A 19733-nucleotide genomic window follows, 5' to 3' on the forward strand; every position below is an offset into this window, starting at 1 on the left:
TGGATTTAGATAACTTACCATTTGGCAAGCATAGAAGAAATAATAAATTCAATGAAGAAACATCAGTAGAAGCTAAAGCTAGTCACCAAGTTTGTTGAGGAATGTCATATTTACATAGTTTACAAAGTATCCTCCCACAAAATACTTACATAGAAAGGAAAAAGTGTGATTTTAGAGTGGAAAAATCTGGCAGTCTCAACCATAACCAAGTGATCAAAGTTAACGCAGCGTTACTTTTGTGATATTCTTGCCAAAAATGCATAGCCTAAATCGAATCATCAGGTAACATCAGATAAATTCAAATTCAGAGACATACAAAATAACTAACCTGTGATCTTAAAAGTGTCAAGGTCATGAGAGTCAAATAACTGTTTCAGATTAAAAGGTGTACAAGAAAACTGACAACTAAATGTATCACGTAATCCTGGATTGGATCCTTTTGCTATAAATGACATTGTTGGGTTAATTATTAAAACTTTAGGGGATCTAAAGTAATATTAAATGTTAGTTTCCTGATTTTGATACTGGTACTAGTAGTTATATAAGAGAATGTGCTTTTTTGTTTGTGTGAGAAATACAAACTCTCTGGGGATGATGGAATATCATGTATGTAACTATCAAATGGCTAAGAAAAAAATTTCTTTATACAATTCTTGAAACCTTTTTTAAATTCAAAATTACTTCGGAATAAAAATAGTGTTTACAAAAACTGTAAATGAATGAATGAATGAATGAACGAACGAACCTGAGTGAAGTCATATCTATGGCTAGGAACTGGGTCCCAAAACTAGAATTGCATTGGGATACTAACTGCCCCAAAAATTGGAAAATTTTTTTCTCTTCTATTCAGCAAATAGGAGAAAAAGAAACCTCCCTCAAACTCATGTGTTTCAAGTAGATAGAAGATGATCTGAATCAACTGTGTCATTTATAATCTGTAATAGAAAAATTAGCTTCTAGTCAGAGACCTTCTATTTTTCTATTTAGAATTTAAGAACTAAGTAACGACTAAATTGAATGTAAGAAGAGTTGTGAAACTAGGTCATTTCATTTTGAAGGATTCATGATTTTCAGTGTATTCCTGTTACAGATGATGTTGAACAGGAACTTGGCCCCCCTCCATCTGTAGATGAGGCAGCAAACACACTCATGACTCGTCTGGGTTTCCTTCTTGGAGAAAAAGTCACAGAAGTTCAGCCAGGTGACCAGTACAGCATGGAAGGGCAGGATGAAAATCAGGTAAACTGTTTGCTGTGAGCTTTGTTAAACATAGTATGAATCAGCCTATTATATCAGGAAAGGAAAAGTGTTGCTGTGTTTTCTAAGGATAATAATCTTGGTTGTTGAATGCCTTTTGAGGCCTGAAAGAGCGTAAGGGAAGAAGGAAGGGAGGGAAGGAGAGAGGGAGGGACCAACAAACTTGAAATATACGAGTGCTGCACCCAGAAATTGCATGAAACATATTCTTTTCACATGCGGTGAATTATTTACCAAATTGATGATATGCTGAACCGTAGAACAGGTCTCAACAAATTTCAAAAGATTGAAATTACTGTAATCACAATGGAATTAAATAAGAACAACATGATAATTTAGAAAATAACTTTAACGTAACTTAGAAAAATTCCTTAATGTTTGAATATTAAGTAATATGTTTCTAAATAGCCTTTGTTCAAACAAGAAACCAGAGAAAATTTTAAACCAAAATAATGAAAGTACAGTATAACAAAACTTGTAGAATATAACTAAAGCTGTGCTCAAAGAGAAATTTTAGCTTTGAGTGCATATATTAGATAAATAGAAAACCTGAAAAATTAATGATCTAAGCATCCATCTAAGAAAGTTAAAAAAAAATCAGCAATTTGAAAAAATATTTCATAGTTTTCATTCTTTTGGCTATTTTCATTCTTTTCAATTTAAATATAGCAAAGGAAGTACTAGAGTCAGATTCATCGACATAGTCTTAATGTTTAAGATGAATGTCTTCTAGTGAAGCATTTTGTTCAAAAGATAAAAATTCACTAATTTACAATTGCATATTAATTATTGATAAGTATTAGTGGTGAAGCATCTAGTCAAGTATGTTTTCTATAAAATAATGAAGTATACAAGGATTATTTAAATATATATATATATATATATATATATATATATATCATATGGATAATGTTCAGGTATTCCAAGTTCTGTCTGGAGGCCTCTCCATTCTTTCCACCCTCATTCCTTAGGTCATTGGTTTTGCTGGCTGCACATTAAGATACATTTAAAACTTAACCCTGTGTTAGGTGACACAAGACAGAACCTGTGTGTTTTTTCCCAGAACCTGCTCCTTCTGCACCGTTTCCTACTTTCTTAAGGCAAAAGAAAGCGTTGAAAGCATTTTGACCTCTGTGTTGTACTCCAATTTGGTATTTCTGCAAATCAATCTCAGTCTTTAAAATACACTCTAAATTTGATCTCTTCTCACTACCTCCACTCTTACCACCTAAGTCTAAGCCACTGTTATCTCTTACTTGAACTACTGGAATAGCCACTAGATATAAGCCCAGAAACCCTGGTACTTTAGCCTTTTTTTGTTTATAGCTATATCCTCTCCACCTATGCTAGTGTCTACCATTAGTAAGTGCTCAGTACATATTTACTGAGGCTAAGGTTTTTCATTGATAATAATAATTGATATTTAGTAAATGGTTTCTTATGTGCTGATCATTTTTACTAATTGTTTGACTTAAATTTTGTTTAGGCTTTCTTACAACCCAATGGCATTGGGTCAATTCCAATTCCAATTTTCAGATTAAAAAATTGTTACAAACCACCAGAAAGTGATGAAATGGTATTCAAATCCAGGGAGTCCACTTTTACAGCCTCTGTTCTTAACAGCTACACTGTTACTGTTCTGGGGTAATACAAGATAACAACTAACAAGATTGTTATGAGGATCAAATTAAATAGAATGTGAAAATATTTCATGAGCTGTAAAATGCCATATAAATAAAAGATATAAAATAAAATGCGATATAAGTGGTATATTAATTCAAGCAGGAAGTCTGTGGTTTGGCAGTTTCATGTCCACATTTCTTATATTGGGAAAATAATATTCACTATGCCTCCTACAAGGTTGATAAGGTGTTTGTGAAATAATATATTGTTTAAACTGTAAAATACATTTACATTATTAATAATTATTATTAATAAAGCTAAGTGATAGCCTTCTTAGAATATAATATACCCTGGATCCACAAAAGAAAGTAGATAAACTGGTCATTGAAATTTCTAGTTTTAGGAAGATTATTAAGAACTAAGAGGTCAGGTTTATTTGGTGATTTTTGTCTGAGCTAAATCACATTTTAACAGAGATAGATTGATAATGGTTAGGAAGATATTGTAGTGATGATGCCCTCAGAATGATACTAGTGATGACAAATCCAATGCAAGGCAAGTCAACAGAGATCATCTTTCTGCTAAAGTACAAGTAAATATTTACTTATTAACTAAAATATCTAACTATCTAATTAACTAAGTATTATCAACTAAATTTTTTTTTCTTATTTTCTGGAATGTTAGGATGTACCTTGTGTTTCCATTATGAGAATATAATATAGCATTGATTGGTGCAAAAAGTTTTTACCTTGTATATTTGTAAAATATTGGGAGTTTTCTTACAATCCTTTTGGAGAACATTATGGATAATGGAAAAACCAATAAATGTTTTAGAAGTTGTTCAAGTTTGCTAGTTGCCAGAATGCAATATCCCAGAAATGAAATGGCTTTTAAAAAGGAGAATTTAATAAATTGCTAGTTTACAGTTCTAAGGCCGAGAAAATGACCTAATTGAAACAAGTCTATAGAAATGTCCAATCTAAGCATCCAGAGAAAGATACCTTGGTTCAAGAAGGCCGATGAAGTTCAGGGTTTCTCTCTCAAGTGGAAAGGCACATGGTGAACACAGTCAGGGTTTCTCTCTTGGCTGGAAGGGCACGTGGCAAACATGGCATCACTGCTAGCTTTCTCTCCTGGCTTCCTGTTTCATGAAGCTCCCTGGGAGGCGTTTTCCTTCTTCATCTCCAAAGGTCGCTGACTGGTGGACTCTCTGGTCTCTCTGAATCTCCCACTTTCTCCAAAATGTTTCCTCTTTTGTAAGATTCTCATCAACTGATCGAGACCCACCCAAATGGGTGGTGACACATCTCCAACTAATCCAGTTTAGCAACTGCTTTTGATTGAGTCACATCTACGGGGAGATGATCTAATTATGCTCTCAAACATACAGTACTGAATAGGGATTAGAAGAAATGGCTGCTTTTACAAAATGGGATTAGGATTAAAACAAGGCTTTTCTAGGGTACATACGTCACTTCAAACCAGCACAGAAGTGGAGTAACTAAATTAGATTTCCGTTTTTAAAAGCATTCAGTCGAAATCGTAGAGAATAGATGATGTTATCCTTCTACACCTACAAGATATTCCTGTGTCTCATTAGTACTCAATTTAAATAAATTAAGGCCTGCCCTTTAATTCATAAGCCATAAACAATTTCCTCCTTTCGAACTTTCAAAGCAAACATTTTGTGATACATGCTTTATTTTGCAGAAAATAACTTATAGATAAATAGTAAATGTTGTTTGGGTTAACCTCCACATTGACTATAAGTATTAATAGGTTCCCTTTGCAAAGAACAGACTGAGAACCTTGACTAAGAACAGAAATAAGTTGTTATAAAAGTAATAAATTCATACCAAAAATAAAACTTTTTCAATATGGTATGACTGATATATTTAATGTGAAAGATCTAAGTACACTTCATTTATCCATGTGTTTCTTAAACTGGGGGGTGCACATTAAACTCTCCTGTAGGGAAGTTAACAATTACTCTGCCAAATTTCTAACATGGAGAACTCTAATACAAGTAAGTCCGGAAAGCTCAATATCTCATTATTGTTGGGGAGCAAATTGTTTGTTAGTTTTTTACATTCCATAGGTAATTCTACTACATGTCCAATTAAGAATCAGTGCTCCAGTAGACCAATATTTTATAAAAATAGCGATTACGAAAAAATTTAAACTGCTCCCTCCCCTAAAGAAAAAATATATAATAGAAGATAAATTCACATAGATTTGAGAATTTGTTGTATTAAGAAAAGTCCGTTTCCATACTCTTATTGATATGATTGAAAAAAATGTTCTTGATTGGAGGGCTCTGAAAATGTCACTCGTGTTTCGTTGAATCAAATGAATCTTCTATGACCTGATCACAACACTTAAATTAAAATCAAAACCTGGATTCAATACACATGATCATATAGGGATTGAATCTAGAAACCATCTTAGGGTATATAAAAAAAACCTTAGTATTCCTATATCTAATGATCAACACATTCTCCAGTCAGGTTATTAAACATAAATGTTCAATTTTACCAGAGGAAATGAATAGAAACTCTGCATACAACAAAGATGAGAGGCAGCTGAAAGTATTACGTTTATCATTAGTATCCTTTAGATAACTTTGTCACTGATCTTACCATTTTGGAAAGGATAACGTTTATTTAATGCTTGAAAGGTTTGCTTTTATTCATTACTTCAGGTAATTGTCTAGAAGGGCTAAAGAAAAGTAAGTTGTCATTAAATTAGATAAACTAGAATTTATTACTGTCAACCTTTTTGGTGATAATTCGTTCCTCTGCACTAAAAACAGAGGAGGTAATTTCAGGGCTAAGAATCATTTGGGATACGAAGTGATCTTAGTCTACAGTCAGTTTCTTCAAATAAATTATTTAGTTTTACATTAAGTTAATATGTTGACTTATTTTAGTAGACAAATGTTTGGAATAAGGCATTTTTTCCTGCACTCATTTATTGTTTCTGGACAACTCCTCCAGAAGTGACACTTCTGCATATTAAGAACTGGACTGCAGAGATATTGTTATTTTCCCATCCAAAGAAAATTATTAAGAAAACAAAGTTCAAGCCTTCTGAAAAATTTTAGTGATTGGCAAAATGCATGGCAATGATGAAGAATACTTGTCACCAGAAATTTCCTAGGCAGAAAAATTTCCTAGGTTACAGTCTCTATTCACATTATATATTATATCAAGTTCACCCTAACTGTGGAACCCAGAATCTCATATCCTGGAAAGCAAAAACAAATAATAGATGTAAAACTTCTGTGTGTACTTTATTTCTTCTTTTCCTCATCAAGTCAGATAATTTACTTTACCATAAGCTTCTCTAGTAGTAATGATAACTATTACTTGAATAGTTGATCATTTGTTTATTCTTGATTCCGATTTTTCAGACCTCAGCAATCACCCAGCGGATAAGTCCCTGTTCCACCCTGACTAGCAGCACTGCCTCTCCACCAGCCAGTAGCCCCTGTTCCACACTCCCACCGGTCAGTACAAGTGCAGCTGCCAAGGATTGCAGCTATGGGGCTGTTACTAGTCCAACCTCCACCCTTGAAAGCAGAGATAGTGGCATCATTGGTGAGTTGTATTTCATTTTATTCAGTGTGCTTTTTTTTTCTGAAAAATTCTGCTTTTGAGTTGTTGAGATGTATATACAGAACTTGTTCTGGTCCTTTTAATGATGCTTGGAGAGAAAAATAAAGGTAAACAAAATGAGTTATCCTTTCCTACTTACCATTCCTTTAAACATAATATCTGATAAGAAGGAGAGAATAGAAAAAATTCTGTCGACCTTTTCCTCTAAGTTATATATATATATATCATCCACCTATCAAAAGAAGTGTCTCATTCCTCACTGGTATAGTAGAAAGATTTACAAAACCAGGAAGAGGTGATTAAGATTAAATTACTGAAGAGCTGCAACTGTGGTGGATCCTAGTTGCCCAAAGCATGTGTCACTCCTTGGATGAGTTTTGGGAGCCCGGTCAGACATTTTTCCCCTTGTCAATACTTCTAGAAAGTAGAAAAATGTGTTTCTGTGCTTCTTATTTAAGAACCTTAGACCAGTACTTTGTTAGCAAGCTTGGGCACGAGGTAGAAGAGAGTCAGAGGTACAACCCTTCTTGTTCACATCTGAGGTTCAGTTCAGGTTAATCCCTGTCACTTCACAGAAAGTGAATAGCCTATGTTCCGAGTAAATTTCAGTTTTTCCTTCTGAATTTTCCAGTGCCTTTCTTTACAGTAGATCTTACTCAACTACTTGATTCTAGAAATACCTAAATTATCTTCAGCTCAATTATTAGTACGTTACAGCCTATAGAAGGGCCACTCGAATAGAGGCAATGGCTGACTTATTTATTGTCTCCAGTAAATGCTAGGTAAATATTTCATCAGAGCCAAATGTGAGCTGCTCTAGGCTTGTTTATGTTTACAGCTTAGGTCAGCATCATTAGTAAGAATTTTTATGGATCGATGCCTCTAAAAACATAGCAGGAAAAAATTGCTGTGAAATTCATATATGATATTCCTAGCTGAAGAATTCTTTTGCCATATTCAAAATTTTTAGTCATCATATTCTTTCTGAAGTAATTTTATTAAGTAATATGTCTTACTAATGCTTTTTGACTTAAAAAGAGAAAATATTAAGGTATTGTTATTGCTTCTTGTGATACCATCTGCTCTTACTGCTGTTTATACATTTAGGTATAGAGTTAATAAAAGAATAGGAGAGAAATATAATTCTGGGGTTTTTCAGCTTCACCAGTTATCATTACTTGGGTATAATGATTCAGATATTAAGCGTTTATATACTATTGGCATTTACAAATTTTATTATGTGTTTCCTTTAATAATGAGCTTACCGAGACCATTTGACAAATTGTCAAAAATTGTACAGCTTTTAATTAGAGAGCAGCAATTGTTTAAATCTGTATACTTATGATGTGAGAGGATAAGTATACAGTAAAGCAAGTATACATAGTAAAGGAAGTTGAGCTTCTGTCCAAAAGATAAATGGTTTTTCTTATAAGAGATAATAGTTTTCTATACATAGGGTTGCTGGGTGGAAAAAGAATGCCATAGTCTGGGACCAGGTTTATATGGAATAAAGAAGTGAAAGTAAAAGAAATAGGTGATAAACATTAACTAAAAGTTTCTTATGGTGAGATTTCTATCTATATTCAAAAGTATAGTCCTATACCAACCTCAATTGAGTATTTAGAAATGAGGTGTATAGATAAATGGGGAGTAAATGTATTCAGTCATCCAAGACTAGAGAGTATTATTCTTTAATACTGCATACATCAATGTATAGGTTTTTATTTATGCATGGATAGACAAAAGTGATTGTTTTTTGTTTCCTCTCTCCCTCTGAGTCTCAAATATAGAGAGTTAAATTAATACTCCTCCTTGATATAGACATACTGGTTTGTACAAAGTTCCTCTTGATTTATTTTAATATTTTTCCCTTTATCCTCAGTCCCATTCATTTGTAGCCATGCTGTCGTATTTCATTTAGATCCTCAGATATTCATGTATCCTTTAAGTATATGTTGTTTTATGTATGTACTTTTAATTTTTTAAGTGTCATGTTTCTTTAGATCTTGTTCTTTTTTTTTTTTAATCTGTAAAAGCATCCATTTTATTGCTTCTGACTGAAGAAGTATACATTCCTCACATTTTATTAATGAACACTTCTGTTGCCTCTGTATGGAGCAGTGTTACCAGTTCAAGTGAGTTTTTTGGACACATAACATGGTAGAAGCTCTTTTATTTCTTTCTCATGAGAAAGGGCACTCACAGGAACAAGCAGCAAAGAAGTACAGAGTATGGGAGCACGCAGGCTCCTTTAATGTTAGTCCCTAATGTAAAGGAGTCCCTCCTCTCCTTTCACCACTGACTGGATACTTAGGAGTTACAATCTAGTCTCAGAAACTAGCAAAGTGATAGGTGAGTTCTTCATACCTTATTATCATAATTATTCATTTGGTTTTTAACCAGTCACAGGTTAGGGTAGGTTGAATCCTTAATTTGCATATCCAGCTGCCCTTATATAGAGGGCATCAATTGAATAAGCTTTATACCCTAAGCACCTATCATAGTCTAGTAAACTTAATCCTTCATATACTGACTTGATTTGCGGGGATGTGGGCCAGGTTAGGAGACTTAAGCTAAGGGACTTCCATACTTCCTTATTTGAGTGGGAGGAGCCCACTATCCCTTACAATCCCTCCTCTTTATCTTTTACAATTGGAGTCCTCTCACTCCACTTCCAGTATAAGGTTTTAGTTTCTTTACCTAAGTCAATGTGCTCTTCAGGTATTTTAGTTCTTCTCATTAATCTTATGTGCTAGGGTTTTCCATTTAGTTGTTTGGTAGCCATTATTTGCATATTTTCAACAATGCTTTGTATAAGCCTAATAAAGCAGGGGATTAAACATGGAATTATTAGCAGGCCACCTCCAAATAGCATTAGTTAGCCTGACATTCACTCTTGGCAGTTCCCCTGGCAAACATTAAATTGCTAGCGAGTAGATACCAATTTTCTGTGTCCTCATTAGTTATGTTTGGCAGAGATTATGGCACATCCCACAGTATGGCCTCCATACCACAGATTAGTCCACTCTTTGTATTGAGTAGTCTACCTTACCTGGTACCAAGTGCTACAAGGCCCAGACCAGGAAGTGATGGGTACCCGTTGGGGTTTGAGTGCTCCAGAGAGAGATAATTTTCATTCGGGCTTAAGGCTCTTTGATCTTGTAGCAACTCATAGTTGGCTCCTTCTAAGACACAAAAGTCAAATTCTAAAACCTTAGTCAGAGGTCACAGTCCTGGCAGGTGGCCCCCTTGAGGAGTCATCCTTAAACTTTGTTAACTTTTTTGCAGATGATATAGACAGCTGTCACACACTTGTCAGGCATTGTGCAAATCCCAGCACACTCAGATTTTCTTAATATGGCATCACACAAGTTTTGAGCCCCCTAGTGACTACCTTGATGGAGAGTATTTATAATATTTCTCATAGTTTGTTGATTTACCATTTCTCAGGTAAAAGCCATCTCCCTTGGGGGTCCACCTTAGCCCCTGCTTCCTTCAGGTATACCTCTTCTTTTTCTGTAAAGGATTGTTTTTCAACCTCTTCAGGGACTGCAGGGATTAAGACCAGCATATGTTTCCTAATAGTCTCTCTGAGGGGAACCTCTTTAGCCACCTCGTCAGCCATTCTGTTACCTCTTGCCTCAAAGGAATTTCCTGTCTGGTCCATTTACATGTACAATAGCAATTTCTTCAGGTAAACAGATACTGTTTAATACCTTCAGAAGTAGTTCTTTGTGGACTAGTTCTTCGCCCTTGCTATTAATCATTCCTCTTTCTTCCCAAATCTTTCCTAACACGTGTGCTACCGTGAAGGTATATTCAGAGTCCATGTAAATTGTTCCTTCTTTGACTTCTAATAACTTCAAAGCTTGATTTAAGGCATATAATTCACATGTCTGAACTGAACAATCATTTGTAATCTACCTTTTTCTCCTACTGATGTAGTTTTCCCATCTATCACTGAGTATCCATTATGCTTTTTTCCTTCAATCACTCTAGAAGACCCATCTATAAAACACTTCTCTCCGAAGGGGAGACTGTTGTAGGTCTTCTCTTATTTTTGTCTTATAGTCTTATTTTTTGTCTGATAGTCTATTTTATCTAAGTAGGTATGCTCCCATTTTTCAGATATTTCCTCCCCTTTATACCAAAGAAACATGACAGGATTTAGGTTGTTGTCAGTAGTAAATACTAAATCATCTTTTTCCAATAGTATAGCCTCATATTTTAGTATCCTGCAATCAGTTAGCCATCTCCCCACTTTTTAGTTCAAAATGGTCCTTACTTGGTGAGGAGTACTCACTATTAAAGCTCCACCAAAAGTAAGCTTTCTACTCTCCTCTACCAGGAGGGCGGTGGCTGTAACTGCCTGAACGCACTCTGACTGTCCCCTTGTCTCAGGATCTAATAATTTAGACAAAGAGGCCACTGGTTTGCATTGGTTTGCTCACATTTAAAGACTCCTAGAGTAGCTCCATTTCCCACACTGACACATAGGTGAAAGGGCTTGTTTAAAGAGGGTAAGGCTAACAGGGGCTTGCGTGAGGAATTCCTTAACCTTTAAGAAGGCCCCATTTTTCCATATTGGTTGATCTGGTCCGTCTTCTAGTAATTTTAAATATAAAGGTTTTGTTAATAGTACATATGAGTCGATCCATGGCCTACAATATCCCATTAATCCTAGGAACTTTCTCAACTCTCTTAGTTCATGGTAGAGGGAGTTGAAGGATACCTGAGATTTGTGGAGGATCTAATCTGTGTTTTCCTGCACTAATTGAATGTCCTAAGTATTTTACCTCCTTTTCTGTGAATTGCATTTTATTCTTTGACACCCTCAATCCTTTTTCTCCTAAGAAGTTAAGTAAGTTAATGGTAGCTTGTGCCAGTTCCTTCCTCTTTTCTCCAATGATTAATAAGTCATCTACGTATTGTAAAAGAACGATTCCTTTTGGAGTGGTAAAATCTTGGAAGACTTATTCTAAGGCTTGTCCAAACAAATTTTGAGACTCCGTATATCCTTTTGGTAGAACATACCATTGAAGTTGTTTTCTCCCAATTGTAGGGTTTTCCCACTTGAAAGCAAACAGTTCCCTACTCTCCTTATCCAAGGGGCATGCCCAAGAGGCATCTTTCCGATCAATTACACTAAACCATTCTCCCTCATGTGGGATTTTACTGAGGAGGGCGTATGGATCTGGTACCATGGGGTGTTTAGTTAGAACTATAGCATTGATATCTTTCAAATCTTGAATCAATCTATAGGATCCATCAGGTTTGCAGACAGGCAGGATAGGAGTATTATAGGGTGGCATAGAGGGATGCAATAGTCCATCTTTCAACAGGCCTTCAAATTATAGGTTTTAACCCCTGTCTACCTTCAGATGAAATGGGGTATTATTTGACTCTCACCACTCTGAAGTGTCCTTAAGCTGAATTTGAATGGGCCTAATATTTAACTGGCCCCTGTTTCCTTCTTGGGCGCATACTTTAGTGTCAATTTCTCTCTCTTTTTCAGGTTTAAGAAGTTTCATGTGGGTGATAATCTCATTCCCTACCGCCCTGAGTTCCATTTTTAGTACTATTATTAAATCTCTTCCAAGCAGGTTAATACCTGCCTCGGGAATTAAGAGAAAGTGTCCTAGTATTGTCCTATGTTCACAGATACCCTCTAATGGTTCAACAGAAGGCACTGGAAAGGTCTCACCCTTGACTCCGGAGACTAACAACATGCGGGTGCTTAATTTAGTTCCTTTTGGTAAGTGAATTAGGGAAGATCAGGTAGCTCCTGTGTCTACTAAAAATGTAATATCTTCCCTATAAGTCCCTACCCTGAGGTTTATCAAGGGCTCTAGGTGGGATTGCATAGTAAAGAGTCCCTGACTCCTTCAATCCTCTATTTCCATGAGAGGCAAGATATTTGCCTCTCTTCTGGCCTCAGGGCATTCTTTTTTAAAAAAATGTTCTGGTGCCCCACATCTATAACATGTCAAGGATTGGCAGAGTTTTGGCATGTCGAAGTTGTAACCCCTTGATCTTGTCCATTCCTGTTTACCTCCCTCATTCCTGTTTTTTCCTTGACTCTCCCATCTCCTTCTCTGAATTGGGTTCTGTTGTTTAATGGCCTCCATAGTTTGTGCCATTAGTTTAACCTGGTCCTGATGTTGCTGTTTCAGAACCTGTGACATCATTTTTAGTCTGATCTTTCTGATCACTTTCTCCTCTCCTTACAAAAATCTTTTGAGCTTCTCCCTATAGTTCCTCTAAAGGTTTATTGGCACATCCTCTGTCTTTTGAGTTTCTTATTAATGTTGTCACAAAATACATTTTTAGCAGTCCCTTAGTCATGTCACTATCTCTGTCCAATCCTGAGTATTTTCTCATCTGTTCTTTATACCTATTCAAAAATTTGGTTGGAGTCTCTTACATCTTTGGTTGGAGTCTGATACCTTATTCAAGTTTTGGGATTGGGATACTGCTTCTTTGATGCCCTGAATTATCAGATGTCTTAAATCGCTTGTATTATTTCTATAGCTCTCACTGTTATGATCCCAAGTTGGGTCTTGAAGGGGGAACGTCTGTTCCCTAAACCACAGGGTGGCTTAGGTCCCATCATACCATAGCAGCTTCCTTATTTGTTCTTTCTCTTCCCCATAAAAGAATCTATCCAGGATGGACATTAGTTCCATCCAGGTATAAATATTGGGTCCTAAGAATTGATTTAACCGTTCAGCAAGTCCTAAAGGATCTTCCATTAAAAACCTCATTTCTTTCTTAAAAATTCCTCACTTCTGATGCTGTTAATGGGCATTTACATCTCCTAGAGCACCTTGTCCCAGAGGTATCTCCCTCAGGGGAAATTGCTTCCCTAGGTCTCTGTCATTCTCAACTCCCATAGCACCATCTAGGGGAAAGTTCTCTTGGTCCCTCAAGAATTGTTTTAATTTTCGTCTTTGGGGGCCATGAGGGATTCCTCCTTGAGGCCTTGCTTCTTCTCGTGTACCTTGCCCCGGTTCCCCTTTTAATCAGACTCAGGACTCAGGATCAGGGGGACCTGGGACAGATGTAGGAATTGGTGCCTGGGGCTGTTGAATAGCTTACAGGATGGGATGGGAGAACACATAGAGGATCCCAGGAAGGATCTAGGTGTTTTTCTGTCTCTTCCTTTTTATTCTCCTCCACTTTAAGTGGGAATAAGTTAGTTTCTGGTAACCATAGTTGTATGTAATCGCATTCTTCCTGAATCACAGGCTACTTCCTATTTACATATATATATATGGAGAGCTTGGCAAACCCAGTCTTCTGATGAACCAGATTTGGGCCATAATACTGTGGGGTCTTTTATTGGAGTCCCAGCCCAAACTAGACAGCAATATTTTATCATTTTCCTCTTAATCTTGTTTCCATACTTTGGGGAATCTTCCCAGTTATTTAGTTTTGCTCCCAGAGGACTTTCCTCTGGCCCTTATGGCAAGATTCCACCTCTTGCCATCCTGGGCCTATCCTTAGAACTATTATTCCCATCCTTCCTCACTAACTTAGTGACTTTCAACAGGGTTGCCTTTCCCCAGCCCTTTCCTCTGGGTTTTAGTTTCCCTCTGATGAATCCTCTAATAACCAAACCCCTCAGAGCCCAATCCTAGAAAGAATCACTCAGGAAGAAAAACTTCCTCTTATCTGGGTCTGTATACAGACTTACATAACCCCGCGCACCTCACAGCCCACTTTTCCATGGTCCAGTGCAGTTTCTCTCCCAGGGTCTGAGATACTGCAAATGGTTCCCTTCGGCCTCCTTGGAACCCAAAGCTTGCCTTTTCCAACTACTGAGCAGCCACCGAAAAATGTTCAGCAGGATGTCCTGCCTGTTAGATGAAGGTTCAGGCAGTCTCCAGACCTTCGTCGGATCCCAGATGAGCCTCCTAAATTTGTATGGAGCAATGTTACCAGCTCAAGTGAGTTTTTGAGCACTCAGGCAGTATGGTAGAAGCTTTTATTTCTTTCTCATGAGAAAGGGCACACATAGGAACAAGCAGCAGGGGAGTGCTGGCTTCTTTTATCTTAGTCCTTAACGCGAAGGAGTCCCTCCTCCCCCATTTATAGTATTTGTTTATGCTACTTAATATAAACATTCATGTGTTTCATCTTAAAAATATTATGCTTGATTACAAGATGCAACTCCTGATATTTTATTCAGTATTCATACCTTTTTACCTTTCTAAAATCAGAAAATTTTTGTATTCTCAAGCACATCTGGTCCTGGGAGTTTTATATATGGGATTGGGGACCTACATTACCTGACTTTCAAATTTTATAAATCTGATGGGGATAAAATTATAGCACATTTTAATTTTAATTTCTTTCATTAATATAGAGAGTTGTGCAGATCTGCATATACTTATTTCCTATTGTATACTTGTTAAGGGGGAGTCATGGAGATGAGTGAAGTTTTGTACAGAAGACTCTGAAGAAGAGAAATATAAATCTGAAGAAAAGAAAACAAAGGACTGAGCAGAGAGTCTTAGGGCACAATCAAAGAAAGTAGGGAATTGAAGGTAGGAGAAGAATGAGCCAGTGGTATTTAAATGGGGCAATCAGAAAAACAGAAGAATTGGGGCACTGCAATATCACCAAGCCAAGGAAGACCAATTTCAAGGAAGGGATATGAGGAGCTTGGTCAACAGTGAAAAAAGCTGAAGAGTCCAAGGAAAATGAAGACAATTAAAAAATAAAATAAAATAAATATTTCTTCCATATTTGGCTTTCTTCTAAAGACTATTAAATCAAAATAATTATTTGTTTAGATGTTGTGGCAGATATTGATGCCATGGTAATTAAGTATATCTCTACTGCTTAAATGAATATATATCAATATGTAAATTCATTCATTTAAAATAAATATTAGGTATGTAAAAGAATATTTTTTCAATGTTTATAGTCTAGAGAATAATAATGTAGCAAACACCTTACTACCCATCTTATCTAATACTAAAATAACCTTATCTGTTACTCCTCAATTCTCTTTATATTCCTCTCTATTTCTCTACACTTACTCTCCCTCAAAGATAATCCAACTTTTTGACTATCATTCCAATACTTTCTTTTTCCCCTCATATGGGAAAAAACATTTTTAAACATTATATAACTGGTATTGTGCTAAAAGCATTGTTATGACAGTAACCTTTTGTGCTTAACGTTATGTACCTAGATAAATCCATGTTGTTGCATTTAACCTTAGTTTGTTCATTTTTATTGCTGTGTAGGATTCTATTATTATGAATATACCACAATTTATTTATCCATTCTACTATTGATGGAAAAGTCGAATTGTTGCCTTATTTTTGTTACTGCAAATAGTGCTGCTGTGATCATTCTTGAACATATGATCTTAGTCACACACATCAGCCAGGATGTTAATCTAGTGGTAGAATTGCTGCAACACAGGAAATATACATCTTTCAATTCTACCAAATAGTTTCATATTTCACAGAACTATCTCAATTTATATTCCTACCATATCCCTATATCTGGCAGTATATAATATTCCATTTGCTGTAGATCTTTCCCATACATGAAATAGGCAGACTGTTTTTTGCCAATATAGAAGATATGAAAAGTTATCGAATTCTGATTTTAATTTGTATGTTATTGATTACTAGAGTTTAACCATCTTTTCACATTTATTAGCCGTTTGGATTTGCCTTCTGTGAAATGTCTGTTTGAGTTTCTATTCATTTTTTTGGGTTTTGTCTTTGCATTATAGATTTGAACATCTTTTTATTTTTTTAATATGAAGCCTTAATTTTAATATAGACAAATTTTTCAATTTTTTCCTTATGGTTGGTACTTTTTGTTCTTGTCTAAGAAATTCTTTCTTACCCCACAGTTATAAAGATATTCTCCTATATAGAATCCTAAAGGTTTTGCTTAGTCATTAAAGTCTGTAAGGACACCTGGAATTGATACAAGAGTACAAATTCATTTCTTTCCATATGAATATTTATTTGTTCCATCATCATACTAATATGTGAGGTACTGCTACTGAAGGAATTCTCCATAAATGTGTAAATCTATTTCTGAACTCTCTTTGTGCCATTGGTAAAGTAATCTCTTCTTGCACGAATACCACTCTATCTTAATTGCGACAGCTATAATGTCTTGATATTTGGTAAACAAGGTCTTCCCATTTTGATGATCATCTTCAGGAGGAATCTTGATTATTCTGAGCCCTTTAATTTTTTGTTTGTTTGTTTGTTTGTTTGCATGGGCAGGCACCGGGCTGATTGGTTTGTTTTTAATTTTTTTTTCTGGGCCCTTTATTCTTTCAAATAAATTTGAATCAGCTTGTCAAATTCCATGAAGAGACCCTTTTGAGATTTTTATTAGAATTGCATTGAATCTATGTATCAACTTAGAGAAAATTTACAACTTTCCTATATTTAGTCTTCTAATCTAGGAACATGTTTTTATATGTTCATATACTTTTATATTTACTTCATTTAGATCTTCTTTGAACTCTCAATAAAATTTTATAATTTTTCATAAAATCTGACATATCTTTCTAAAGATTTATTCCTCAGTACTTTTTTTGGTACTATTGTAAATGTTCTTTCTTTTTAATTATATTTTTACCTATTACATATAAATATAGAGATTTGTATATTTTGATTTTGTATCCAACAACCATACTAAATTATCTTCTTAACTATGTAATTTATTTATAGATTATTTGAGGTTTTCTTCATAGACAAACCATATGCTTCCAAATAATGACAACTTTATAGCTTCCTTACCAATCCTTATACCATGTATTATTCATTCATTCATTTTTTTCTTTACTGTACTAGCTAATTCACTGGCACATTAAATTTTAGATGTGTAGCAGGCATCCTTGTATTCCTAATCTTAAAAATCTGCTTTTATTATTTCACCGTAAAGTATCATGGTTCAATAGGTTTTTTTCCTTTTTGTGTGTGTGGGAATCAAACCTGGGTCCCTGGCATGGCAGGCGAGAACTCTGCCTCCTGAGCCACCATGGCCTGCCCTTATGTATGGTTTTATACCTGTAAGTTTTTGTAGACATCTTTTATCAAGTTTAGAACAGTTTCTTTCTATTTCTAGTTGACTAGGCATTTTTTAGTCATGAAAGGATGTTAAAATTTTTCAAATGCTTTGTCTGCATCTGTTGAGGTGATGAAATGTTCTTTCTCCTTTATTCTGTTAATGTTTATCTTACTTTGACAAAGCTGCTGAAACAAATACCACAAATTAGTTGGCTTAAACATCAGGAATTTATCTTCTCACAGTTTTAGAAGTCCAAAATCGAGATGTCAGCATGGCATGACTTCTCTGGGATCTGTAGCATTCTGGTGGTAACTTGCCAGCAGACCATAACTCAGTCTTTGCCTCCATCACATGGCTGTCTCTCTCCAGCCTGTCTCCTGCTGACTGTATCCAAATTTCCTCTGCTTATAAGCGCTCCAGTCATATTGGAGTAAGCACCACCCTGATTCAGCTTGGCCTCATCTTAGCTAATAACATCTTCAAAGACTCTACTTACAAATGAGCTCACATCCACAGGACCAGCACCAGGATTTGAACATATCTTTATGGATGTTTTTGCTTCCTAGGCTGCTCAAGCAAATACCATGCAAAAGGATGGATTTAAAAATGGGAATTTAATGGCTCACAGTTTTGGAATTAGTAAAAAGTCCAACCCAATCTATCATCAAGTTGCAGTGCACCCACCCTGATTATTTTAGCATTCTGAGGCTGGCTGCTGGTCCTTAGCTTGTCACATGGCAAGGCACATGGTGCCTTGGTCTCTCCCATCTCCTGGTCTCTCCCTTCTCTTCTCAGTTCCAGTAATGTTCAACTTCTGGCTGTTGCCTCTCTGGCTTTTTCTCTCTGTCTGAATTTCATCCTGCTTATAGAAGAGTCCAGTAATAGAATTAACACCTGTCCTGATGGAGGTGGGCCACATATTAACTGAATTAACTTCATTAAAAGGTCCTACTTAACCATGACTTCATACACACAGAAATGGATTAAGTTTAGGGACATATTTTATTCAGGAGGCAGGGAGTGGTATATATAAAGCTCCAAACCACCACAGTGGGGGACATGATTTAGTCCGGAACAGTGCGGTAAACTACACTGATTGATTTCTAAATGTTAAACGAATGCAGCAATCTACTTAGTTATTTTAAAATTTATTAAATTTTAGATTTTAGAAGAAATCACTGTAAACAATTTTCTAATACTTTATTTAGTATTTTTGCCTCTGTGTCCATTAGTGAGAATGAACTATAATTCCCCTATCTTATTCTGTTATTGTTAGGATTCAGTATCATTGGCCTCAATAAATAACTTGAGACCTTCAAAATGAATATATTGCCAGAGTTCATTTTCAATCACTTTGCCCTTACTCTGTGATACTCTCTACTTTAACTGCTGTAATGATTCCCTCTATCCCTTAACACCCTCTTCATACTTCCAATCCTGACTTTTGGTCCCATAATTTCATTATTTATTACCATTCTATATGTATATATAGCATATACTCCAGCAAAAAATGTTGTATTCTTTGTTTGATCCAAATTATCAGCTTAAAAAATTCACCCCTGTGAGTCATAAACTGAACATTAGATAATTTGAGTTATTTTTCTCATGTTTCCCCTAACCCATTTTCAGAAACTGGTAGGTTTCTCTTAACTACTTGTTTCTCCAGTTATCATGCTAGTGGGTCATTCATCCTTCCCACCTTTCTAATTATTTAGCATTAAATACATTTCTTGTGGCTATAACATTATATTTACGTTGCACATTTGTTAAGGGAACCTGAGCACTTTGCATATTAAAACAACTGAAGTAAGGTGGGCCATGGTGGCTCAGCAGGCAGAGTTCTCACCTGCCATGCCGGAGGCCCAGGTTAAATTCCTGGTGCCTGCCCATGCAAAAAAAAACAACTAAAGTAAACCACACAGTATTTCTCTTGTATAACTGACCTGACTAATATAATAGCAATAACAACAGCAGTTTATTGATCATCATTTTATCCTTATAATAATCTTATAAAAAGACAGTTGTAAAAATTTCACAGGATGAGATCATTGAAAGAAAGCACAAGATTCCACAGAGATTACTTTTTTATTTTTACTTTTTTTTTAATTTTATTAATTTAAAAAAATTTCAAGAAACAAACATTCCAAACACATACACTCAGCAATTCACAATATCCTC

At 35.6% G+C, this 19733-nt stretch overlaps 1 protein-coding gene across 13 annotated transcripts in view; it reads left to right on the forward strand.

The window, feature by feature from the left end:
- The window catches only part of TANC2 (tetratricopeptide repeat, ankyrin repeat and coiled-coil containing 2), a 642298-nt gene that overhangs the window by 361246 nt on the left and 261319 nt on the right, over window positions 1-19733 (forward strand). For all 13 annotated transcript variants that reach the window (XM_077163513.1, XM_077163519.1, XM_077163523.1 and 10 more), the window contains 2 exons: window positions 1091-1239; window positions 6293-6479. In XM_077163513.1, coding sequence (XP_077019628.1) covers window positions 1091-1239; window positions 6293-6479 — 336 coding nt within the window. The remainder of the gene's footprint in view (window positions 1-1090; window positions 1240-6292; window positions 6480-19733) is intronic.

This window comes from Tamandua tetradactyla, chromosome 6, assembly GCF_023851605.1.
Source record: "Tamandua tetradactyla isolate mTamTet1 chromosome 6, mTamTet1.pri, whole genome shotgun sequence".
In the NCBI taxonomy this organism is placed as follows: domain Eukaryota; kingdom Metazoa; phylum Chordata; class Mammalia; order Pilosa; family Myrmecophagidae; genus Tamandua; species Tamandua tetradactyla.